The 25648-nt window shown below is 64.2% G+C and overlaps 1 protein-coding gene across 1 annotated transcript in view; it reads right to left on the reverse strand.

Moving 5' to 3' along the window:
• Positions 1 to 364: 364 nt before the first annotated feature.
• Positions 365 to 25648, reverse strand: part of RYR1 (ryanodine receptor 1) — an 82158-nt gene continuing 56874 nt past the window's right edge. The window contains 28 exon segments of the mRNA XM_064402145.1: positions 365 to 496; positions 1070 to 1150; positions 1780 to 1831; positions 2534 to 2640; positions 3430 to 3526; positions 3958 to 4070; positions 4486 to 4620; positions 5445 to 5504; positions 5959 to 6129; positions 8230 to 8322; positions 8413 to 8500; positions 9224 to 9464; positions 10576 to 10890; positions 11639 to 11769; positions 12473 to 12554; positions 13652 to 13890; positions 14893 to 14953; positions 15802 to 15851; positions 17112 to 17233; positions 17941 to 18008; positions 18954 to 19069; positions 19895 to 20018; positions 20829 to 20904; positions 21621 to 21698; positions 22647 to 22787; positions 23968 to 24057; positions 24524 to 24602; positions 25254 to 25417. Coding sequence (XP_064258215.1) covers positions 365 to 496; positions 1070 to 1150; positions 1780 to 1831; positions 2534 to 2640; positions 3430 to 3526; positions 3958 to 4070; positions 4486 to 4620; positions 5445 to 5504; positions 5959 to 6129; positions 8230 to 8322; positions 8413 to 8500; positions 9224 to 9464; positions 10576 to 10890; positions 11639 to 11769; positions 12473 to 12554; positions 13652 to 13890; positions 14893 to 14953; positions 15802 to 15851; positions 17112 to 17233; positions 17941 to 18008; positions 18954 to 19069; positions 19895 to 20018; positions 20829 to 20904; positions 21621 to 21698; positions 22647 to 22787; positions 23968 to 24057; positions 24524 to 24602; positions 25254 to 25417 — 3306 coding nt within the window.

Below are 25648 nucleotides of genomic sequence, written 5' to 3' on the forward strand. Positions count from 1 at the left end.
GGGTCACAGCAGCCGTCACACCAAAGGGTCACCATGGGGTCACCAAAACATCACTCAGTGGTCACTCATTGGTCAGTCATTGGTCACTCAGGGTCACTCAAAATCACTCAGTGTCATTCAGTGGTCACTCAGTGGTCAGTGGTCACTCAGTGTCACTCAGTGTCACTCAGTATCACTCAGTGGTCACTCAGGGTCACTCAGGGTCACTCAGTGGTCAGTGGTCACTCAGTGTCATTCAGGGTCACTCAGGTCACTCAGGCCCCTCATGGTCACTCAGGGTCACTCAGTGTCACTCAGCAGTCACTCAGCAGTCACTCAGTGGTCAGTGGTCACTCAGGGTCACTCATTGGTCACTCAGGATCACTCAGTGGTCACTCAGGGTCAGTGGTCCCTCACCCTTGCAGGCGCTGATCATCTGCAGCACCATCTCGGCCGCGCCGCGCGTGTGCAGCCGCGCCTGCTGCGACAGCAGCTTCTGCTTCTCCATCTCCTTCTCCTGGGGACATCGAGGGGACATTGAGGGGACATTGGGGACACCGGGGGGTCAGGGGGGGTCAGAGGGGTCACAGGGATTGGGGGTCACAGGGGACATGGGGTCACAGCAGGGACAGCAGGGACATGGGGTCACAGCAGCTTCTGCTTCTCCATCTCCTTCTCCTGGGGACATCGGGGGGACACCGGGGACATCGAGGGGGCATTGGGGACATGGGGACATTGGTGTCATTGGGGACATTGGGGACACCGGGGACACTGGGGACACTGGGGACACTGGGGACATTGGGGACAGCAGGGACATGGGGGGCAGCAGCTTCTGCTTCTCCATCTCCTTCTCCTGGGGACATCGAGGGGACATTTTGGGGACACTGGGGTCATTGAGGACATCGGGGACACCGGGGTCATTGGGGACACTGGGGGGTCACTGGGGTCATTGGGGACACCTGGGACATTGGGGACACCGGGGTCACAGCAGCTTCTCCATCTCCTTCTCCTGGGGACATTGGGGACACCGGGGTCACAGGGGTCATGGGGGGGTCACAGGGGTCAGAGGGTTTCGGGGTCCCCTCCCCACCTCAAACGAATCCTCGGCTTCTTCCTCTTCCTTCTCCTCTTCCTCCTTCTCCTCCTCCTCCCCCTCCTCTATGTGGCAGCTCTGGGGGAATTGGGGGGTGGTCCTCGAATTAGGAACCCCCCAAAAGCACCTGGGGGGCCCCAAAACCCCTGGGGAGCACCGAACCCATCCCCCCATCCCTGAACCCCCCCAAAATCCCCGGGGACCCCCCAAAACCCCTGGGAACCCCCCAATCTTTGGGAACCCCAAACTCCCTCAGCCCCCTGGGGACCCCCCCCCAAACTTTGGGGACCCCCCCACCCCCAGGAACCCCCCCCATCTCCGGTTCCCCCAAAAATCTCTGGGGACCCCACCCCAATCCCGGCCCCTGCACCCCCAAAATGACCCCAGGGATCCCCGAGCCCTCACCTCTTGGGGTACCTCAGGTTTTGGGGTGCCCCAGTTTTAGGTACCCCAGTTTTGGGTGCCCCGGATTTGGGGTCCCCTCGGTTTTGGGGTGCCCGGTTTTTGGGTGTCCTGGATTTGGGGTGCCCCAGATTTGCGTGCCCAAGTTTTGGGGTGCCCCACTTTTGGGTGCCCCAGTTTTAGGTGCCCCGGTTTTGGGGTCCCCTCAGTTTTGTGGTCCCCTCGGTTTTGGGGTCCCCCCAGTTTTGGGGTGCCCAAGTTTTTGGGGTGCCCGTTTTTGGGGTGCCCGTTTTTGGGGTGCCCACCTTGGCCATGATGCCGGCGTAGGCCATGTACAGGTGGTCCTGCTCCAGGTGGCTGTGGGGTGAGGGAGGGGGACACGGGTTGGGGACGGGGGGGAAACCCCGGACCCCAAAAAGGGACCCAGGTGGCCCCGAGGGGCTGACCCGGGTTTTGGGGTGCCCACGGTGGGATTTGGGGTCTCCTCTGTGGGGTTTTGGGGTTTTCCAGTGGGTTTGGGGTCCCCCCAGTGGGATTTGGGGTTTCTGGATCCCAGTTCCAGTGAGATTTGGGGTCCCCTCAGGGATTTGGGGTCCCCTCAGGATTCGGGGTCCCCTCAGGATTTGCAGTCCCCTCGGGGTTTGAGGTCCTCTCAGGGTTTTGGGGTCCCCTCAGGGGATTTCGGGTCCCCTCGGGGTTTTGGGGTCCCCAGTGTGTTTTGGGGTCCCCTCGGGGGTTTGGGGTTTTAGGATCCCAGCTCCAGTGTGATTTGGGGTCCCCTCGGGGTTCGGGGTCCCCTCAGGGATTTGGGGTGCCCTCAGGGTGATTTGGGGTCCCCTCGGGGTTCGGGGTCCCCTCAGGGATTTGGGGTGCCCTCAGGGTGATTTGGGGTCCCCTCAGGGTTTCGGGATCCCCTCGGGTTTCGGGGTCCCCTCGGGTTTCGGGATCCCCTCAGGGTTTCGGGGTCCCCTCGGGTTTCGGGGTCCCCTCGGGTTTCGGGATCCCCTCAGGGTTTTGGGATCCCCTCGGGTTTCGGGGTCCCCTCGGGTCTGGGGTCACCTCTGCTCGGTGAGCGCGGTGCGGCTGAAGTGCAGGATCAGCTGGTGCAGCGGGTCCGGCCGCGCCTCCGCCTCTTCCTCCTCCTCCTCCTCCTCGCGCCCCGACTTCTGCGCCCGGAACCCCAAACCCGCCTCAGGGGGGCTCGGGGTGTCCCCAAACCCCCGGGGTGTCCCCAAACCCCCGGGGTGTCCCCAAACCCGCCTCAGGGGGGCTCGGGGTGTCCCCAAACCCCCAGCGGTGTCCCCAAACCCTGGGTCAGGGGGGCTCGGGGTGTCCCCAGACCCCCGCGGTGTCCCCAAAACCCCGGGGTGTCCCCAAACCCGCCTTAGGGGGGCTCGGGGTGTCCCCAAACCCCCGGGGTGTCCCCAAACCCCCCAGGGGTGTCCCCAAGCCCCCAGGGATGTCCCCAAGCCCCCGGGGGTGTCCCCCAGCCGTCCCTCACCGAGAGGTCGTTGCCCCAAACCCTGAGTCAGGGGGGTCTCAGGGTGTCCCCAAACCCTGACAAGTGTCCCCAAACCCCCAGGGATGTCCCCAAGCCCCCGGGGGTGTCCCCAAGGCCCCAGGGATGTCCCCAAACCCCTCAGGGATGTCCCCAAGCCCCCGGGGGTGTCCCCAAGCCCCCGGGGATGTCCCCAAACCCCCCGGGGGTGTCCCCAAACCCCTCAGGGATGTCCCCAAACCCCCGGGATGTCCCCAAGGCCCCAGGGATGTCCCCAAACCCCTCAGGGATGTCCCCAAGCCCCCGGGGGTGTCCCCCAGCCGTCCCTCACCGAGAGGTTGTCGCCCCAAACCCTGAGTCAGGGGGGTCTCAGGGTGTCCCCAAACCCCCAGGGATGTCCCCAAACCCCTCAGGGATGTCCCCAAACCCCCGGGGATGTCCCCAAGCCGTCCCTCACCGAGAGGTCGTCGATCATGCGGTCCTCGAAGGGCGGCTGCTCCCGGGCCAGCCACGAGAGCCGGTAGGACTCGAGGAACATGTTACAGGCGCGGTGCCTGGGGACAGCGCTGCCACTGAGCCACCGGGCCACCGGGCCACCGGGCCACCTGGCACCACCTGAGCCACTGTGCCACCTGACCACTGAGCCACCGGGCCACTGAGCCACCGGGCCACCGGGCCACCTGACCACTGAGCCACCGGGCCACCTGGCACCACCTGGCACCACCTGGGGCCCAGCCATCCCCACAGCTCCCAGGTGCCACCCGGGGTGTCCCAGGTGTCATCCAGGGAGTGCCAGGTGTCACCCAGCAGGGCTGAGACACCTCCAAGGACATCCCCAGCTGCCCTGAGGGTGTCTCAGGGTACCCACCCCCACTCCCAGTACCCTCCCAGTGCCCCCCAGTGCTCCCAGTGCCCCCCAGTTCCCTCCCAGTGCCCTCCCAGTGCTCCCAGTGCCCCCCAGTGCCCCCCAGTGCCCCGTGCCCACCTGGGCAGGTTGTACAGGGGCGTCATGCGGAAGCAGGCGACGACGGCGCGGCGCCGCTGCTTGGACAGGAGCTTGTGCCACACGGCCTTCTTGGACTTGTAGGGGTGCTCCGTCTGCGGGGGGGCACCCGGGGTTACCCCCAAACCCCCTGGGCACCCCCAAACCCCCTGGGCACCCCAAAGCCCCTGGGCGCCCCTGGGCACCCCCAAACTCCCTGGGATCACCCAGGGCATCCAAAGGACACAGAGCTCCCAGAGCTTGTGCCACACGGCCTTCTTGGACTTGTAGGGGTGCTCTGTCTGTGGGGGGGCACCCGGGGTCACCCCCAAACCCCCTGGGCACCCCCAAACTCCCTGGGGCCACCCAAAGCACCCAGAAGGGCACCCAAAGGGCCCAGAGCTCCCAGAGCTTGTGCCACACGGCCACCTGGGGCTTGTAGGGGTGCTCTGTCTGTGGGGGGTCACCTGGGGTCCCCTGGGGTCCCCTGTGTGTCCCCAAACCCCCCTGAGCCCCCCCTTGCCCCCAGACCTGCTCGAGGTGGTAGAGCACGGCCGACACCTCCTGCACCCTGCGCACGACCTGCTCGGGGCTGTCGGGGTCCTCGTCCCGCCCGGCCTGGCGCACCAGGGCCATCTGCCACCGCGCCGAGCCCGTGTTCTCCACCTGGGGACATTGGGGACATTGGGGACATCAGCACCAGGGCCATCTGCCACCGCGCCGAGCCCGTGTTCTCCACCTGGGGACACCGGGGACATTGGGGACATTGGGGACACTGGGGACATCAGCACCAGGGCCATCTGCCACCGCGCCGAGCCCGTGTTCTCCACCTGGGGACACCGGGGACATTGGGGACATCAGCACCAGGGCCATCTGCCACCGCGCCGAGCCCATGTTCTCCACCTGGGGACACCGGGGACATTGGGGACACCGGGGACATTGGGGACATCAGCAGCAGGGCCATCTGCCACCGCGCCGAGCCCGTGTTCTCCACCTGGGACATTGGGGACATTGGGGACACCGGGGACATCAGGGACATTGGGGACACTGGGGACATTGGGGACATTGGGAACACCGGGGACATTGGGGACATCAGCACCAGGGCCATCTGCCACCGCGCCGAGCCCGTGTTCTCCACCTGGGGACATTGGGGACATTGGGGACACTGGGCACATTGGGGACATCAGCACCAGGGCCATCTGCCACCGCGCCGAGCCCGTGTTCTCCACCTGGGGACATCGGGGACATTGGGGACACTGGGGACATTGGGGACACATGTAACGCAGTGACATTGGAGACATGGTGACACACTGAGGACATGGTGACACACTAGGGACACAGTGACACCAAGGACACGGTGACAGTGGTGGCATGGTGACACACTGGGGACATGGTGACACACTAGGGACACAGTGACATCCAGGACACAGTGACACTGAGGACACGGTGACACACCGGGGACACGGTGCCACGGGGCCGTGCCAGCTCACCTTGTCCTGCAGGTGCAGGTTGTTGTGCAGGAACTCCCGAACCTCCTCGTCCGTGTCCTTCTGCAGGGGGGACACAGGGGACACCTCAGCAAGGGTCCCCAAACCCTTGGGGGGTGTCCCCACACCCTTGGGGTGTCCCCAAACCCTTTGGGGGGTCCCCAAACCCTTGGGGGGTGTCCCCAAACCCTGGGCTTGTCCCCAAGGTGTCCCCGGCCACCCACCAGGGCACAGTGGCGGCCCTTGGCCAGCGCCATGTCCCCAACCCCAGGGCTTTGTTCCTAAACCCAGGGGGGTCCCAGGTGTCCCTGGTGTCCCCAGGTGTCCCCAGGTGTCCCCGGTGTCCCCAGATGTCCCCAGCTGTCCCCAGCTGTCCCTGGCACGCACCAGCGCGTAGCGGCCCTTGGCCAGCGCCATGTCCCCAACCCCAGGACTTTGTCCCTAAACCCAGGTGTCCCCGGCTGTCCCCAGTGTCCCCAGGTGTCCCCAGCTGTCCCCAGCTGTCCCTGGCACGCACCAGCGCGTAGCGGCCCTTGGCCAGCGCGATCAGCTCCTGGTCGGCGGGCGAGCACATGTTGAGGCCGATGGGCAGCATCTTCTTCAGCGTGGCCACGATGAGCGAGGTGTGCACCGAGTACCGGTCCCCGCGGCGCCGCTTCTTGGAGCGCTCCTGCTCCGAGCCACCGCCCTGAGGGGACAGGGACAACATGGGGACACCGTGGGGACAGGGACAGGACATGGGGTCAGCGGGGACGGGAGAGTCAGCTCCTGCTCCGAGCCACTGCCCTGCGGGGACAGCATGGGGACAGGGATGGGGACAGGGACAGGATACGGGGTCAGCAGGGACCCCAGAACCAGTGTCAGCTCCTGCTCTGAGCCACTGCCCTGCGGGGACAGCATGGGGACAGGACACGGGGTCAGCAGGGACCCCAGAACCAGTGTCAGCTCCTGCTCCGAGTCACTGCCCTGCGGGGACAGCATGGGGACAGGGATGGGGACAGGGACAGGACACGGGGTCAGCAGGGACCCCAGAACCAGTGTCAGCTCCTGCTCCGAGCCACTGCCCTGCGGGGACAGGGATGGGGACAGGGATGGGGACAGGGACAGGACACGGGGTCAGCAGGGACCCCATAATCACAGCTCCTGCTCTGAGCCACCGCCCTGAGGAGACAGGGACAGGGACACGGGGTCAGCAGGGACCCCATAACCAGGGGGACAGGAATAACCCCATAAGGACAGAGGGGTCCCAGCCAAGGTCACCCCACAGAGGGGTCCTGGGGGGGTCCCAGCTGTGGTGACCCCACAGAACAGAACCCTGCAGGAGTTTTGGGGGTCCCAAGCGTGGTGACCCCACAGAACAGAACCCTGCAGGAGTTTTGGGGGTCCCAAGCATGGTGACCCCACAGAACAGAACCCTGCAGGAGTTTTGGGGGTCCCAGATGTGGTGACCCCACAGAGCAGAACCCTGCAGGAGTTTTGGGGGTCCCAGCTGTGGTGACCCCACAGAGCAGAACCCTGCAGGAGTTTTGGGGGTCCCAGATGTGGTGACCCCACAGAGCAGAACCCTGCAGGAGTTTTGGGGGTCCCAAGCGTGGTGACCCCACAGAACAGAACCCTGCAGGAGTTTTGGGGGTCCCAGCTGTGGTGACCCCACAGAACAGAACCCTGCAGGAGTTTTGGGGGTCCCAGATGTTGTGACCCCACAGGACAGAACCCTGCAGGAGTTTTGGGGGTCCCAGCTGTGGTGACCCCACAGAACAGAACCCTGCAGGAGTTTTGGGGGTCCCAGATGTTGTGACCCCACAGAACAGAACCCTGCAGGAGTTTTGGGGGTCCCAAGCGTGGTGACCCCACCGGGGGGTCCTGGGGGACCCCTGGGGACCCCCGTCCCCCCAGCCCCCTCCCCGCTAACCTGTCCATCTCCAGACTGGAGCAGCACCCGCAGCCGAGAGGGAGAGAAGAGAGAGAGTTAGGGACACTGGGACACCGTTAGGGACATGGGGACAGTGCTGGGGACACTGGGACACCGTTAGGGACATGGGGACAGCATTGGGGACAGTGCTGGGGACACTGGGACACCGTTAGGGACATGGGGACAGCGCTGGGGACACTGGGACACCGTTAGGGACATGGGGACAGTGCTGGGGACACTGGGACACCGTTAGGGACACTGGGACACCGTTAGGGACATGGGGACACTGTTAGGGACATGGGGACAGCATTAGGGACACTGGGACACCGTTAGGGACATGGGGACAGTGCTGGGGACACTGGGACACCGTTAGGGACATGGGGACAGTGCTGGGGACACTGGGATGGGGATCTGGGGTGGGAACGGGGCTGGAGGGCTCCAGGGGGGTTGGGCGGGGTGGGAACACCTGGGGTTGGGTGGGTTGGGGGTCCCAGGTGGGATTTTGGGGTGAATTAGGGGTTTGAGGTGGGATTTGGGGGGGAATCAAGGTGGGATTTGGGGTGAATTAGGGTCCAAGGCAGGATTTTGGGGTGAATTGGGGGTCCAAGGCAGGATTTTGGGGTGAATCAAGGTGGGATTTGGGGTGAACTGGGGGTCCAAGGCAGGATTTTGGGGTGGATCAAGGTGGGATTTGGGGTGAATTAGGGTCCAAGGTGGGATTTGGGGTGAATCAAGGTGGGATTTGGGGCGATCTGGGGGTCCCAGCTGGGCGTGGGGTGGTCCCAGGGCTCGGGGGGGGGGGTTGGAGCCCGGTGGGGGGGTTGGGGGTCCGGCGGGCAGGGGGTGCAGGGGCACTTTTGGGGTCCCCCAGCCCACCTTGGCCATCTTGCTCTTGCTGTCGGCCGTCAGGAAGGACATGTTGTTGATCTCGTTCTGCACCACGAAGTTCTGCTCCTCACGCTTGAAGTTCTGGGGTGGGGGGGGACACAGAGAGGGGCTCAGGGACCCCCCCAAAGGCGCCCTGGGACCCCTGGGTGCCCCCCCCGGACCCCCACTCACGTGAGACTTGGACCAGTAGATGAAGACCTCGCCCACCATGCGGAACAGCTCCTCCGCGTCCTCGTTGGGCTCCGTCAGCCACTTGGCCCTGGGGGACACCGGGGACACAGGGAGGTCACAGGGAGGTCACCCGGGGTCACCGGGAGGTCACCGGGGGGTCACCACCGGGGGGAAGCCATCAGAGGGTCACCACTGGGTCACCACCCCCATGGCCACCATCGTTGGGTCCCCATGGCTACCATTAGTGAGTCCCCCAGTGTTTGGTCCCTGTGGCCACTGGGGTTGTGTCCCCAAGGCCACCACGGTTGGGGTCACCATAGCTGTGTCCCCAAGGCCACCACGGTTGGGGTCACCATAGCTGTGTCCCCAAGCTCCACTGGCTGTGTCCCCAGTCCCCCTGGCACTATCCCCAGCCCCACCATGGATGGCTGATCCCTGGCAGTGTCCCCAGCCCCCTGGCACTGTCCCTAGCCCCCTGGCCATGTCCCCAGCCCCCTGGCACTGTCCCCAGCCCCCTGGCCATGTCCCCAGCCCCCTGTGGCACTGTCCCCAGCCCCCTGGCCATGTCCCCAGCCCCGTGTGGCCCCTGCCCTCACCGGCTGTTGTCCACGTAGCGGATGAGCAGTGGGTAGAGCCCCCTGGCACTGTCCCCAGCCCCCTGGCACTGTCCCCACCATGGATGGCTGATCCCTGGCACTGTCCCCAGCCCCCTGGCACTGTCCCCAGCCCCCTGGCAGTGTCCCCAGCCCCCTGTGGCACTGTCCCCAGCCCCATGGCACTGTCCCCAGCCCCGTGTGGCCCCTGCCCTCACCGGCTGTTGTCCACGTAGCGGATGAGCAGCGGGTAGAGCGCGTAGAGGTCGCGGCAGAGCACGGAGAACTCGTCGCGGATGAGCAGCTCGGCGTCCTCGGCCTCGGCCTTGCCCTCGAGGCGCAGCTGCTCCTCCTCGGCCACCACCTTCCCCGCGCGCTTCCGCAGCCGCCCCAGCGTGGGGATGAAGTGCGAGCGCAGCAGCTCCGGCCGCGCCTTGCTCACGATGGGCTGGGCGAACACTGGGGCAAACACGGACACTGTGAGCACCAAAACACCCCCGGGACCACCCTGGGACCACCTAAACACTCCTGGGACCACTGAAACACCCCTTGGGACCACCCTGGGATCATCTAAACACCCCTGGGGCAGCTCCGGCCGCGCCTTGCTCACGATGGGCTGGGCGAACACTGGGGCAAACACGGACAGTGTGACCACCAGGACAGCCCCAGGGCCACCTAAACACCCCCTGGGACCACCCTGGGACCACCTAAACACCCCTGGGATCACATAAACACCCCCGGGGCCACCAAAACACCCATGGGGCCACTGAAAACACCCCTGGGACCACCCTGGGGCAGCTCCGGCCGCACCTTGCTCACGATGGGCTGGGCGAACACTGTGGCAAACACGGACAGTGTGACCACCAGGACAGCCCCAGGGCCACCTAAACACCCCCTGGGACCACCCTGGGACCACCTAAACACCCCTGGGATCACATAAACCCCTGGGACCACTGAAACACCCCTGGGGCAGCTCCGGCTGCCCCTTGCTCACGATGGGCTGGGCAAACACTGGGAAAACGTGGACACTGTGACCACCAGGACAGCCCCAGGGCCACCTAAACACCCCCTGGGACCACCCTGGGACCACCTAAACACCCCTGGGATCACATAAACACCCCCGGGGCCACCAAAACACCCATGGGGCCACTGAAAACACCCCTGGGACCACCCTGGGGCAGCTCCGGCCGCGCCTTGCTCACGATGGGCTGGGCAAACACTGTGGCAAACAAGGACAGTGTGACCACCAGGACAGCCCTGGGACCACTGAAACACCCCCCGGGACCACCCTGGGACCACCAAAATACCCCTGGGACCACCAAAACACCCCCTGGGACCACCCTGGGGCAGCTCCGGCCGCGCCGTGCTCACGATGGGCTGGGCAAACACTGCGGGCACGGACAGCCACTGTGACCACCAGGACAGCCCTGGGACCACTGAAACACCCCTGGGACCACTGAAACACCCCTGGGACCACTGAAACCCAGCCAGGGCCACCAGAATGACCTGCAGGACCCACCCAGGGCCACCAGAGTGACCTGCAGCACCCGCCCAGGGCCACCAGCCTCACCCGCCAGCCTCTTCATCCAGGAGGCCTCGTCGATGCCCAGGTTGTTGACCACGATGCGCAGGATGTGGCCCAGCAGGGCGTTGAGGTGGTGGCCGGTGACGTCGGTGGCCCAGGGGCCCTGGGGGGCGGCGTCGGGGCCGCGCTCCCACCAGCGGGGCAGGTAGTGGCACAGCATGGGCAGCGTCACCTCGATGACGTGTGGCATCTCCGTGTAGCGCGCCCCCGAGTCCGCCAGGCCGCCGATGTCACCCATGAGCCGCTCCAGGTCCGGCAGGTCAGGACACAGCTCCTCCACCCGCGAGGGCAGGCCCAGCACTGGGGACACGGGGACAGGGCTGGGGACAGGGCTGGGGACAGGGCTGGGGACACGGCTGGGGACACGGCTGGGGACAGGGCTGGGGACACAGGGACAGGGCTGGGGACACGGGGACAGGACACAGCTCCTCCACCCGCGAGGGCAGACCCAGCACTGGGGACACGGGGACAGGGCTGGGGACAGGGCTGGGGACAGGGCTGGGGACACGGGGACAGTGCTGGGGACATGGGGACAGGGCTGGGGACAGTGCTGGGGACATGGGGACAGGGCTGGGGACAGGGCTGGGGACACGGGGACAGGGCTGGGGACACGGGGACAGGGCTGGGGACAGGGCTGGGGACAGGGCTGGGGACACGGGGACAGTGCTGGGGACATGGGGACAGGGCTGGGGACAGTGCTGGGGACATGGGGACAGGGCTGGGGACAGGGCTGGGGACACGGGGACAGGATTGGGGACACGGGGACAGGACACAGCTCCTCCACCCACGAGGGGAAACCCAGCACTGGGGACACGGGGACAGGGCTGGGGACACGGGGACAGGGTTGGGGACACCCCAAAGGGAGGGAACACAGCTCCTCCACCCCTGATGGGACACCCAGCAGTGAGGACACAGGGAGAGGGGTTGGACACAGGGGAACACAGGTGACACAGGTGACACACAGGTGACACAGGTGACACACAGGTGGCACACAGGTGACACAGGTGACACACAGGTGACACACAGGTGACACACAGGTGGCACTCACGGGCGCGCTCGCGGGCGCTCTTGGTGCTGTACACGGAGCAGGGGTTCAGGTGGTTCAGCTGCGGCTCCAGGAAGGCCACGGGCATGGCGGCGGCCAGGCGGGCCAGGCACTCGCCCAGGGCCGGCCGCTGCCTGCGGGGACATTGGGGACATTGGGGACATCCAGGGGACACCCCATGGACACCCCATGGCACCCCATGGACACCCCATGGCACCCCAAGGATCCCCATGGCCATGGCCAGGCACTCGCCCAGGGCCGGCTTCTGCCTGCGGGGACATTGGGGACATCGGGGGCACATCCAGGGGTCACCCCATGGCACCCCTAACCCAGGGAACCCCCAGACCCCCCCCCCCCAAACCCGTCACACATTTTGGGGTCTCGCAGAATGGTTTTATGGGTGTCCCCCCTCCAGTTCCAGGCTGTTTCTGGGGTTTTTGGGGTCCCCCCGGGGTTTTTGGGGTCTCTTCTCTGATTTTTTGGGGTTCCCTCCAAGGTTTTGGGGTCCCTGATGGGGTTTTGGGGGTCTCTTCTCTGGTTTTTTGGGTCCCCTCCAAGGTTTTCGGGCCCTTCTGGAGGTTTTTGGGGTCCTCCCGAGGTTTCTGGGGTCCCCCGGGGTTTTTGGGGGTCTCCCCGGGGTTTTTGGGGTCCCTGCTGGGGTTTTTGGGGTCCCCCCGGGGTTTTTGGCGTCCCCCCGGGGTTTTTGGGGGTCTCCCGGGGATTTTGGGGTCCCCCCGGGGTTTTTTGGGGTCCCCCGGGGTTTTTGGGGTCCCTGCTGGGATTTTTGGGGGTCCCCCCGGGGTTTTTGGGGTCCCTCGGGGTTTTTGGGGTCCCCACCTGTCCACGAGGGGCCCGCGGGCGGTGCCCAGGCTGTAGATGCTGCACAGGATGCGGTAACAGGAGACCTGCACGTCATCCACTGCGGGGACAGAGGTGTCACTGCTGTCCCCAGCTGTCCCCAGCTGTCCCCAGGGTGTCCCCAGTGTCCCCAGCTGTCCCCAGTGTCCCCAGCTGTCCCCACTGTGTCCCCACATCCCCCACTCTGTGTTCCCACTGTGTCCCCATGTCCCTGACCCTCCAAACACGTCCCCTGTCCCCACCTCCCTTTAATGTCCCCTTATCCCCCTGTCCCCACCGTGTCCTCCCCATCCACACCCCAACATGTCCCCAGCACATCCCTGTGTCCCCAACGTCCCTGTCCCCACCATGTCCCCAGACCCCAACGTGTCCCCCTGTCACCCTCGCTGTCCCCCCTGTCCCCCTGTCCCCCTATGCCCACCACTGTCCCCCTGTCCCACTTTCCTCCTGTCCCTGCTGTCCCCCTGTCCCCCCTGCTGTCCCCACCTCTGTCCTCACTCTCCCTGTCTCTCCTGTCCCCCTGGCTGTCCCTTTGTCCTTCTGTCCCCACTGTCCCCCCCATCCCCCCAGTCCCCCCTGCTGTCCCCTGTCCCACTGTCCCCACTGTCCCCCTGCTTTCCCCTGTCCCCTGTCCTCCTGTCCCCTGTCCCGCTGTCCCCCTGTCCCCACTGTGCCCCTGTCCCCTGTCCTGCTGTCCCCTGTCCCCACCGTCCCCCTGCTGTCCCTCCCACTGTCCCCTGTCTCCTCTATCCCACTGTCCCCACTGTCCCCCTGTCCCCTGTGCCCCCTGTCCCCCTGCTGTCCCCTGTCCCCTGTCCTCCTGTCCCCCCCCACTGTCCCCCTGTCCCCTGTCCCCCCAAAGTCCCCCTGCTGTCCCTCCCACTGTCCCCACTGTCCCCCTGTCTCCTCTATCCCACTGTCCCCCTGTCCCCACCGTCCCCCTGCTGTCCCCTGTCCCCTGTCCTGCTGTCCCCTCTCCCCCTGTTCCCTGTCCCCCTGTCCTGCTGTCCCCTGTCCCCTGTCCTGCTGTCCCCTGTCCTGCTGTCCCCTGTCCCCCTGTTCCCTGTCCCCCTGTCCCCACAGTCCCCCTGTCCCCTGTCCTGCTGTCCCCTGTCCTGCTGTCCCCAGTCCCCTGTCCCGCTGTCCCCTGTCACTCACGGATGACGTCGTCCCCGAACTGGTGCTGCGCCAGGTGCTCGAAGAGGGCGGTGAGCACGGGCAGCAGTGCCACCGAGGTGTAGGTGACATTCTGGGCCACGCCCTTGGTGGGCGCGCGGGTCGGGGTCCCCCGGCCCAGCCGCAGCTGCTCCCCCAACTTCTCCATGTCCTCGGCCGCCGACTCGAAGAACGAGCGCAGGCCGGCCTTGACGATCTCGGGGCCCGACTTCATCACCGTCCTGGGGACATCGGGGACAGTGGGGACATTGAGGACATCGGGGACATCGGGGACATCCGGGACATCGGGGACAGCAGGGGTATCAGGGACATGGACTGACACAGGGACACAGGGACACAGGGACATGGACACAGGGACATGGACACAGGGACACAGCCCGGCCATGACGATCTCGGGGCCCGACTTCATCACCGTCCTGGGGACATCGGGGACAGTGGGGACATTGAGGACATCGGGGACATCGGGGACATCGGGGGTACTGGGGACATGGACTGACACAGGGACACAGGGACACAGGGACATGGACACAGGGACATGGACACAGGGACACAGCCCGGCCTTGACGATCTCGGGGCCCGACTTCATCACCGTCCTGGGGACATCGGGGACAGTGGGGACATTGGGGACATCGGGGACATCCGGGACATCGGGGACATCGGGGGTACTGGGGACATGGGCACAGGCACAGGGACACAGGGACACAGGGACATGGACACAGGGACACAGCCCGGCCTTGACGATCTCGGGGCCCGACTTCATCACCGTCCTGGGGACATCGGGGACAGTGGGGACATTGGGGACATCGGGGACATTGGGGACATCCGGGACATCGGGGACAGCAGGGGTATCAGGGACATGGGCACAGGCACAGGGACACAGTGACATGGACACAGGGACACAGCCCGGCCTTGACGATCTCGGGGCCCGACTTCATCACCGTCCTGGGGACATCGGGGACAGTGGGGACATTGGGGACAGCAGGGACATCGGGGACATCCGGGACATCGGGGACAGCAGGGGTATCAGGGACATGGACTGACACAGGGACACAGGGACACAGGGACACAGGGACATGGACACAGGGACACAGCCCGGCCTTGACGATCTCGGGGCCCGACTTCATCACCGTCCTGGGGACCTCGGGGACAGCGGGGACACGGGGACACAGTGACACACACACACACGGATGGACACACGGCCGCGGTGTCACCGCTGTCCCCACCTGGCGTCCAGGGACCGGGCCAGGATGAGCAGACAGTTCACCACGGCCGGGGCGTCCGTCCCTGGGGGGGACAGGGACATCAGCTGGGGGGGGACAGTGCCACCGCTGGGCCAGTGTGTCCCCAGCGTGTCCCAGTGTCCCCCAGTCCACCCCAGTGTCACCCCCAGTGTCCCCAGTGTGTCCCAGTGTCCCCAGTGTGTCCCCAGCGTGTCCCAGTGTCCCCCAGTCCACCCCAGTGTCACCCCCAGTGTCCCCAGTGTGTCCCAGTGTGTCCCCAGCGTGTCCCAGTGTCCCCCAGTCCACCCCAGTGTCACCCCCACAGTGTCCCCAGTGCCCCCCCAGTGTCCCCAGTGTGTCCCCAGTGTGTCCTGGTGTCCCCCAGTCCACCCCAGTGCCCCCCCAGTGTCCCCAGTGTGTCCCCAGTGTGTCCTGGTGTCCCCCAGTCCACCCCAGTGTCACCCCCAGTGTCCCCAGTGTGTCCCAGCGTCCCCAGTGCCCCCCCCCCAGTGTCCCCAGTACTCCCACTGACCCCGACACAGTGTCCCCAGTGCCCCCCCAGTGTCCCCAGTTTGTCCCCAGTGTCCCCAGTATCCCCCCAGTGTCCCCCCAGTGTGTCCCAGTGCCCCCCAGTGCTTCCCCCAGTGCCCCCAGTTATTCCCAGTGCCCTCCCAGTGTCCCCAGTATCCCCACTGTCCCCCCCAGTGTCCCCCAGTGTGTCCCAGCATCCCCAATGTCCCCCCACAGTGTCCCCAGTGTGTCCCAGTGTCCCCAGTGTCCCCAGTGTGTCCCAGTGTGTCCCAGTGTCCCCGATGTCCCCAGTGTCCCCCAGCAGTGACTCCCCAGTGCTCCCCAGTGCCCCCCCAGTGCCCCCCCCAGTGTCCCCAGTTTGTCCCCAGTGTCCCCAGTTACCGAACAGGGACACGCGGTGCCGGACCAGCGCGGCCAGTTTGCAGAACAGGCTGGGGGGGACACAAGGGGGGGTCAGGGGGTCCCCAAAACCCCAAACCCCCCCGGGGGGGACACAAGGGGGGGTCAGGGGGTCCCCAAAACCCCAAAACACCCCAGGGGAGGGACACAAGGGGGTCCCCAAAACCCCTGAGGGGGGACACAAGGGGTCAGGGGGTCCCCAAAACCCCAAAACGCCCCGGGGGGGGACACAAGGGGGTCCCCAAAACCCCCGGGGGGGACACAAGGGGTCAGGAGGTCCCCAAAACCCAAACCCCAGGGATCCCAAATTGGGAATTTGGGGGTTTTGGGGGTCCTGGGGGTGGGATTTGGGGTTTTTGGGGTGGGATTTTTGGGGGGATTTTGGGATTGGGGCTCAGGGGGATTTTGGGGTGGGATTTGGGGGTATTTTGGGGTGGGATTTTGGGATGGGATTTTGGGGTGGGATTTGGGACTCAGAGGGATTTTGGGGTGGGGTTTTGAGGTGGATTTTGGGGGGACTTGGGAGTATTTTGGGGTGGATTTTGGGTGGGTTTTGGGGGGACTTGGGGGTATTTTGGGGTGGATTTTGGGTGGGTTTTGGGGAGATTTGGGGGTATTTTGGGGTAGGATTTGGGGGTATTTTGGGGTGGGATTTTTGGGTGGATTTGGGGGGTTTTTTGGATGGGATTTGGGGTGGATTTTGGGGCGGATTTTGGGTGGGTTTTGGGGGGATTTGGGGGGATTTTGGGATGGGATTTTTGGATGGGATTTGGGGGTATTTTGGGGTGGGATTTTGGGGGTATTTGGGGTGGGTTTTGGGGGTGGGATTTGGGGGTATTTTGGGGTGGGTTTTGGGGTGGGATTTGGGGGGATTTTGGGGTGGGATTTGGGGGTATTTTGGGGTGGATTTTGGGTGGGTTTGGGGGGTATTTTGGGGTGGGATTTGGGGGGTATTTTGGGCTGGATTTTGGGTGAGTTTTGGGGGTGGGATTTGGGGGTATTTTGGGATGGGATTTGGGGGGATTTTGGGGTGGGATTTGGGGGTATTTTGGTGTGGATTTTGGGGGTATTTTGGGCTGGATTTTGGGTGAGTTTTGGGGGTGGGATTTGGGGGTATTTTGGGATGGGATTTGGGGAGATTTTGGGGTGGGATTTGGGGGGATTTTGGGGTGGATTTTGGGTGGGTTTGGGGGGTATTTTGGGCTGGGATTTGGGGGTATTTTGGTGTGGATTTTGGGGGTATTTTGGGCTGGATTTTGGGTGGGTTTTGGGGGTGGGATTTGGGGTCCCACCTGGTGATCATCTCCTTCTCCTTGTTGGAGGCGTGGCCGCCGCTGCCCAGCACCTGGGCCGGCGTGGACAGGAAGTAGAGGCAGTGGTTGTGGAAGTACTGGTTGATCAGGGGCAGCAGGATCTGGGGGGACACCGGGGGTCAGCGGGACCCCAAAAACGCACGGGGGAGCTCCAAATACCCATAGAGACCTCAAATAACCCAAAGAGACCTCAAATAACCCACAGAGACCCCAAAGAATTCACAGAGACACCAAGTACCCCAGAGAGACCCCAAATACCCCAGAGAAACTCAAAAAAAATCCACAGAGACCCCAAAGAATTCACAGAGACACCAAGTACCCCAGAGAGACCCCAAATACCCCAGAGAAACCCCAAAGAATCCACAGAGACCCCAAATACCCCACAGAAACCCCAAATATCCCATAAACACCTCCCAAAACCTCTAAGAACCCCAAATACCCCACAGAGACACCAAATAACCCAAAGAGATTCCAAATACCCCACAGAAACCCCAAATACCCCATAAACACCTCCCAAAACCTCTAAGAACCCCAAATACCCCACAGAGACCCCAAAACCACCCTGTCCCCCTGCCCTCCCCCATTTTGAGGGGTTTTTCAGTGTCCCTTCCCCATTTTTGGGGTGTCCCCTCCCTGTTTTTGGGATATCCCGCCCCTGATTTTGAGGCGTCCCCTCCCCAATTCTGGGGTGTCCCCTCCCCGGTTTTGGGGTGTCTCCTCCCCATTTTTGGCGTGTCCTGCCCCTGATTTTGGGGTGTCCCCTCCCCGTTTTTGGGGTGTCCCCTCCCCATTTTTGGGGTCCCCCCACCTTGGCGAAGAACTTGATCTCCTGCTCGTGGGGGGATTTCTCCACCCGCCCGCTGCTGACCACGGCCTCTGGGGGGGGAAAACGGGGGTCAGGGGGGTCCCGGGGGGTCCCACGGGGTTTGGGGGTGTCCCCAGAGTTTGGGGGTGTCCCCCAGGATTTGGGGTGTCCCCAAAATGAACTCCTGGGCGATCTCCAGCCAAGGACTGGGGGGGCTCCCAGGGGATTTGGGGAACTCCCAGAGGATTTGGGGAACTCCCAGAGGTTTGGGGGTTTTGGGGGTGACCCCCGGGGTTTGGAGGTGTCCCCAGGGGTTTAGGGGTGACCCCCAGGATTTGGGGGTGTCCCCAGGATTTGGGGTCTCACCCAGGTGTGCGATGAACTCCTGGGCGATGTCCAGCCAAGGGCTGGGGGACTCCCAGGGGATTTGGGGAACTCCCAGGAGTTTGGGGGGTTTGGGGGTGCCCCCCGGGGTTTGGGGGTGCCCCCCTGGGTTTGGGGTGCCCCCCTGGGTTTGGGGGTATCCCCAGAATTTGGGGTCTCACCCAGGTGTGCGATGAACTCCTGGGCGATGTCCAGCCAAGGACTGGGGGAGTTCCCAGGGGATTTGGGGGACTCCCAGGGGTTTGGGGGTGTCCCCAGGGTTTGGGGGTGTCCCCAGGGTTTGGGGGTGCCCCCAGGGTTGGGGGTCTCACCCAGGTGTGCGATGAACTCCTGGGCGATGTCCAGCCAAGGGCTGGGGGACTCCCAGGGGATTTGGGGAACTCCCAGGGGTTTGGGGGTGTCCCCAGGGTTTGGGGGTGTCCCCAGGGTTTGGGGGTGCCACCAGGGTTGGGGGTCTCACCCAGGTGTGCGATGAACTCCTGGGCGATGTGCAGTCAAGGGCTGGGGGAGCTCCCAGGGGGTCAGGGAGAATCCCAGGGGTCTGGGGGTGACCCTCAGGATTTGGGGGTGCCCCCCGGGGTTTGGGGGTGTCCCCCGGGGTTTGGGGTGCCCCCCCGGATTTGGGGTCTCACCCAGGTGTGCGATGAACTCCTGGGCGATGTCCATCCAGCGCAGCAGCTGCTGCAGGAAGCCGAAGGCGAAGCGTTTCTCGATGGACGACGTGTCCAGCTCCATGTCCTTGAGCCCCCTGCCCCGGGGGGGGGACCCCAAAACTCAGCACCCCCTGCCCGAGCCCCACAAACCCCACAAACCCTCCCCAAATCCCCCCGACCCCCACAAACCCTCCCTGAATCCCCCCGACCCACCCTGCACTCCCACCAGCCCCGAGTGCTGCAAATCTGGGGGCACCCCCAGATTTTGGGGGGGTTCGGGGGGATTTTAGGGGGGTTTTGGGGGGATTTGGGGGGGAATTTGGGAGGGATTTTAATGGGAATTTTAGAGGGGTTTGGGGGGGAGTTAGGAGGATTTTAAAGGGATTTTGGGGGGGTTTTGGGGGGATTTTAAAGGGATTTTGGGGGATTTTAGAGGGATTTTAGAGGGATTTGAGGGGATTTTGGGGAGTTTTTGGGGGGATTTGGGGGGATTTTAGAGGGATTTTGGGGGGAATTTTCAGGGGATTTTGGGGGGGGATTTTTGAGGGATTTTGGGGGAATTTTAGAGAGATTTTGGTGGGATTTTAGAGGGATTTTTGGGAATTTGGGGAGGATTTTGGGGGGGGATTTTGCGGTATTTTAGTGGGAATTTTAGGGGGATTTTAGGAGGATTTTGGGGGATTTTAGGGGGGTTTTGGGGGGATTTTCGAGGGATTTTAATGGGAATTTTAGAGGGCTGTTTTGGGGTGCCCCGGGGGGATTTTGGGGTCCTGGCCATTCCTGGGGCTGTTTTGGGGTGCCCGGGGGATTTTTGGGGTCCTGGCCATTCCTGGGGCTGTTTTGGGGTGCCCCGGGGTTTTGGGGTCCCGGCCGTTCCTGGGGCAGTTTTGGGGTGCCCGGGGTTTTGGGGTGTCCCTCACCGGGTGACGGCGTAGCCGTGCAGCTGCAGGAACTTGAGCAGCTCCTGCGCCTTCTCGCGGTCCCGCGCCTTCTCCTTGGCCGTCAGCGTGTCGTAGGGCACCAGCAGCGGGTGGGACCCCCCTCCTGCGCCCCAAAACCGCCTTGGAGACCCCAAAACCATCCCCTGTGCCCCAAAGTGGACTTGGAGACCCCACATGTGATCCTTGGGACCCCCCTCCTGCGCCCCAAAACCGCCTTGGAGACCCCAAAACCATCCCCCCCGATTGTAGGGCACCAGCAGCGGGTGGGACCCCCCTCCTGCGCCCCAAAACCGCCTTGGAGACCCCAAAACCACCCCCTGTGCCCCAGAGACGCCTTGGAGACCTCAACTCCCCCCCCCTGCGCCCCAAAATGGGATTGGAGACCCCAAAACCACCCCCTGCGCCCCAAAACCACCTTGGAGACCCCAAAACCACCCCCTGCGCCCCGAAATGGGATTGGAGACCCCAAAACCATCCCCTGGGCCCCAAAATGGGCTTGGAAATCCTGAACCCCAAATCCGCTCCTTGAACCCCCCTGTGCCCCAAAACCAGCTTGGAGACCCCAAATCTGATCCTTGGGTCCCCCCCTGTGCCCCAAAACCGGCTTGGAGACCCCCAAAACCATCCCCTGCGCCCCAAAACCGGCTTGGAAACCCTGAACCCCAAATCTGATCCTTGGAACCCCCCCCTGCACCCCAAAGTGGCCTTGGAGACCCCAAATCACACCCTGGACCCCCCCAATTTGGGGCTGGGGTCTCGCCCTGGGCTTGGGGGTGTCCTGGGGGGTGTCCCAGGGGGTTCCCCCACTTTGGGGAGGGGTCTCACCCTTGGCCTCCAGCTCCCCTGGGGGTGTCCCAGGGGTGTCCTGGGGGTGTCCCCTTGGTGTCCCCCCCAATTTGGGGAGGGGTCTCACCCTTGGCCTCCAGCTCCAGCTTCTTCTTGCGGCCCCAGGTGTTGTGGTAGTTCTCAGCCAACTGCTCTGCCATGGCCTGGGGGGATTTGGGGGCTTTTAGGGGGGATTTTAGGGGGTTTGTGGGGATTTGGGGGGATTTAGGATGGTTTTGGGGGCATTTGGGGTAATTTCAGGGGGGTTTGGGGGTGTTTGGGGGGATGTGAGGTGTTTTTTGGGTGTGTTTGGGGGGATTTTAGGAAGGGTTGGGGGGATTTGGGGGGATTCGAGGTGGTTTTAGGGGGATTTGGGGTGATTTTAGGGGGGTTTGGGGGTGTTTGGGAGGACTCGATGTGGTTTTTGGGGGGATTTGGGGGGATTTTAGGAAGGGTTGGGTGGATTTGGGGGGATTTAGGAGGGTTTTGGGGTGATTTTAGGGGGGATTTAGGGGGATTTGGGGTGGTTTTTGAGTGGATTGGGGGGTTTTGGGGTGGTTTGGGGGGATTAGGGTGGTTTTTGAGTGGATTGGGGGGTTTTGGAGTGGTTTGGGGGAATTGGGGTGGTTTTAGGGGGGATTTGGGGGGTTTTGGGGTGGTTTTAGGGGGGATTTGGGGGGAATTGGGGTGGTTTTAGGGGTATTTGGGGGTTTTTAGGGGTATATTTGGGGTTTTGGGGTGGTTTTAGGGGGGATTAGGGGGGTTTTGGGGTGGTTTGGGGGGAATTGGGGTGGTTTTAGGGGGGGTTTGGGGTGGTTTTAGGGGTATTTGGGGGATTTAGGGGTATATTTGGGGTTTTGGGGTGCCCCCGTCCCCTCACCTGCAGCTCCCTGGACAGGGTGACCCCGCTCAGGTCCACGGGCTGGGGGCTGTACCCGTGGGAGGGGTCGTAGGTGGCCTGGGGGGGACATGGGGGGGGTCAGGGGGTCCCCGATGTTTTGGGGTCTCCCTTTCCCCCACCCCTGACCCCCTCTCACTCCCCCCAGGTGTTTTTGGGGATCCCCCCACCCCTTATCCCCCCCCGGATGATTTTGGGGTTCCCCCTACCCCACCCGAGGTGTTTTTGGGGTTCCCCACACCCCTGACCCCCCCTCCACCTCCCCCAGGTGTTTTTGGGGTCCCACCTCCCCCCAGGTGATTTTGGGGTGCCCCCCACCTCCCCCGCGCTGTTTTTGGGGTCCCACCTCCCCCCAGGTGATTTTGGGGTGTCCCTCTCCCCTTATCCCCCTCCCAGGTGATTTCGGGGTGCCCCTCACCCCCCCCCACGCTGTTTTTGGGGTCCCATCTCCCCCCAAGTGGTTTCGGGGTGCCCCCCACCCCCCCAGGTGATTTTTGGGGTTCCCCACACCCCTTATCCCTCCCTAATCCCCCCTAGGTTTTTTTGGGGTGCCCCCCACCCCCCCAGGTGTTTTTGGGGTCCCACCTCCCCCCAGCTGATTTTTGGGGTTCCCCACACCCCTTATCCTTCCCTAATCCCCCCCAGGTGTTTTTGGGGTTCCCCCCACCCCCCCCCCACCTGATTTTTGGGGTTCCCCACACCCCTTATCCTTCCCTAATCCCCCCCAGGTGGTTTCGGGGTGCCCCCCAGGTGTTTTTGGGGTTCCCCCCACCCCCCCAGGTGTTTTTGGGATACCCCCCACGGGGTTTTTGGGGTCCCACCTCCCCCCAGGTGTTTTTGGGGTCCCACCTCCCCCCAGCTGATTTTTGGGGTTCCCCACACCCCTTATCCTTCCCTAATCTCCCCCAGATGTTTTTGGGGTTCCCCCCAACCCCAGGTGATTTCGGGGTGCCCGCCACCCCCCCCAGGTGGTTTCGGGGTGCCCCCCAGGTGTTTTTGGGGTCCCACCTGGGCGTTCTGGGAGATTTTCCGCGTTTTCTTCTTCTCGCCGCGCTCGTCGTCGCCCTCGCGCGCCTTCTCCACCGTCCACTCCCAGGCCAGCATGGCCTTGAGGGACTCCTTGATGGGCCAGCGGTAAATCTCCTTGTCCTGGGGAACCCCAAAATCGCCGGGGGTCAGGGGGCACCCCAAAATCCAGGGGGTTTGGGGAGGGGTCCATGAGGACGGGGAGGGAAGGGGTTGGGGGCTCCCAGCGTGGCCTTGGTGGCCACCAGGAGATCTCCTGGTCCTGGGGGGTCAGGAGGGGTCAGGGGGCACCCCAAAATCTCCAGGGGTCAGGGGGAACCCCAAAATCACCTGGGGTCAGGGGGCACCCCAAAATCCAGGGGGTTTGGGGAGGGGTCCATGAGGACAGGGAGGGAAGGGGTTGGGGGCTCCCAGCGTGGCCTTGGTGGCCACCAGGAGATCTCCTGGTCCTGGGGGGTCTGGGGGTGTCCCCTGGGTCTAGGGGTGTCCCCCAGGTTTGGGGGTGTCATCTTGGGTCTGGGGGTGTCCCTCTGGGTCTGGGGGTGTCCCCCGGGTCTGGGTTGTCCCTCTGCGTCTGGGGTTGTCCCTCTGGGTCTGGGGGTGTCCCCTGGGTCTGGGGGTGTCCCCTGGGTCTGGGGGTGTCCCCTAGGGTTTAGGGGTGTCCCCCGGGTCTGGGGGTGTCCCCCTGGGTCTGAGGGCATCCCCCCAGGTCTGAGGGTGTCCCATTGGGTTTGGGGGTGTCCCCCGGGTCTAGGGGTGTCCCCCGGGTCTGAGTTGTCCCTCTGGGTCTGGGGGTGTCCCCTGGGTTTGGGGGTCCCTCTGGGTCTGTGGGTGTCCCCCTGGGTCTGGGGGTGTCCCCCTGGGTTTAGGGGTGTCCCCCAGGTTTGGGGGTGTCATCTTGGGTCTGGGGGTGTCCCCCGGGTCTAGGGGTGTCCCCCGGGTCTGGGTTGTCCCTCTGCGTCTGGGGTTGTCCCTCTGGGTCTGGGGGTGTCCCCCGGGTCTGGGGGTGTCCCCCTGGGTCTGAGGGCATCTCCCCAGGTCTGAGGGTGTCCCATTGGGTTTGGGGGTGTCCCCCGGGTCTAGGGGTGTCCCCCGGGTCTGAGTTGTCCCTCTGGGTCTGGGGGTGTCCCCCTGGGTCTGGGGGTGTCCCCCTGGGTTTAGGGGTGTCTCTCTGGGTCTGGGGGTGTCCTCCCGGGTCTGGGGGTGTCCCCCTGGGTCTGGGGGTGTCCCCTGGGTTTGGGGGTGTCCCCCGGGTCTGGGGGTGCCCCCCAAATCTGGGGGCGCCCCGGGGGTCCCGCGGTACCTTCTCAGAAAAGGTTTTGTAGGGTCTCAGCATCGGGTGGGTTTTGGCTTCTTCATCCACGGCCTCCCCAAAAGTCCAGTTGTTCTGGATCTGGGGGGGGGACACCGCTCAGGGGGGCTTGGGGACACCGGGCTGGGGGACAGAGGAGATTGGGGGGGACAGAGGAGATCTGGGGGGGACAGAGGAGATTTGGGGGGGAAACAGAGAAGATTTGGGGGAAACAGAGAAGATTTGGGGGGGACAGAGGAGATTTGGGGGGGAAACAGAGAAGATTTGGGGGAAACAGAGAAGATTTGGGGGGGACAGAGGAGATTTGGGGGTGGAACAGAGATTTGGGGGGGACAGAGGAGATTTGGGGGTCACCAAGGGTTGGGGGTCCCGGGTGCTCCATGGAGCTGGAGCAACTTCGGGTTGTGCAGATTTGGGGGGGCTCAGAGGGGACCCTGGGGGTGTCCCAGGGGTCTGGGGGGGTCCTGGGGGTGTCCCAGGGGTCTGAGGGGGTCCTGGGGGTGTCCCAGGGGTCTGGGGGGTCCCGGGGGGTCCCAGGGGTCCCCACCTTGTCGAAGGCCCACTTCTCGTGCGTGTACTCGGCGTATTTGTTGATGAAACCGTCGAGCTTCTCGGGGATGATGACACTGGGGGGACACGGGGGGACACCGGGGTCAGGGGGGGACACCGGGGTGAGGATGGATGAACCCCATGGGGGTCTGGAGGGGGCTGGGGGGTCTGGGAGAGGTTGGGGGCTCTCCATGAGGATCTGGATGGGGTGGGGGGCTCTCCATGAGGATCTGGATGGGGTTGGGGGTCTCCATGAGGATCTGGATGGGGTTGGGGGCTCTCCATGAGGATCTGGATGGGGTTGGGGGTCTCCATGAGGATCTGGATGGGGTTGGGGGTGTCCATGAGGATCTGGATGGGGTTGGGGGTCTCCATGAGGATCTGGATGGGGTTGGGGGTCTCCATGAGGATCTGGATGGGGTTGGGGGTGTCCATGAGGATCTGGATGGGGTTGGGGTCTCCACAAGCACAGACAGGGTTGGGGCTCTCCATGAGGATCTGGATGGGGTTGGGGGTGTCCATGAGGATCTGGATGGGGTTGGGGTCTCCACAAGCACAGACAGGGTTGGGGGTCTCCATGAGGATCTGGCTGGGGTTGGGGGCTCTCCATGAGCACAGACGGGGCTGGGGGCTCTCTGTGAGGATCTGGCTGGGGTTGGGGGCTCTCCATGAGCACAGATGGGGTGGGGGGCTCATGCTGGCAGAGGGGGGGTCTGCAGGAGCCCTACTTGAGGGTCTCCACGGGTTTGGGGTCGAAGTTGCCCTCGGCGTCCACCGAGGCCTTCTTCTCGGTGCGGGACGAGTAGCTGGCGTCCACGTAGTCGGGCGGGAGCGCGCCGGCGATGGCGCAGAGGCACGGCATGGCCAGCTTGTAGAGCTCGGCCTCGAACTTCTGCGGGGACACGGGGACACCGGTGTCACCAGTGCCACCAGCCCCATGGCCACCAGTGCCACCAGCCTTGTGGAACCAGTGCCACCAGTGCCACCAGTGCCACCAGCCCCATGGCCACCAGTGCCACCAGCCCTGGTTTCCCCAGTGTCACCAGCCCTGTGGCACCAGTGTCACCACAGTCACCAGCCCCAGTTCCCCCAGTGTCATCATCCCTGTGGCACCAATGCCACC

This window comes from Passer domesticus, chromosome 35 (assembly GCF_036417665.1).
Source record: "Passer domesticus isolate bPasDom1 chromosome 35, bPasDom1.hap1, whole genome shotgun sequence".
Classification (NCBI taxonomy): domain Eukaryota; kingdom Metazoa; phylum Chordata; class Aves; order Passeriformes; family Passeridae; genus Passer; species Passer domesticus.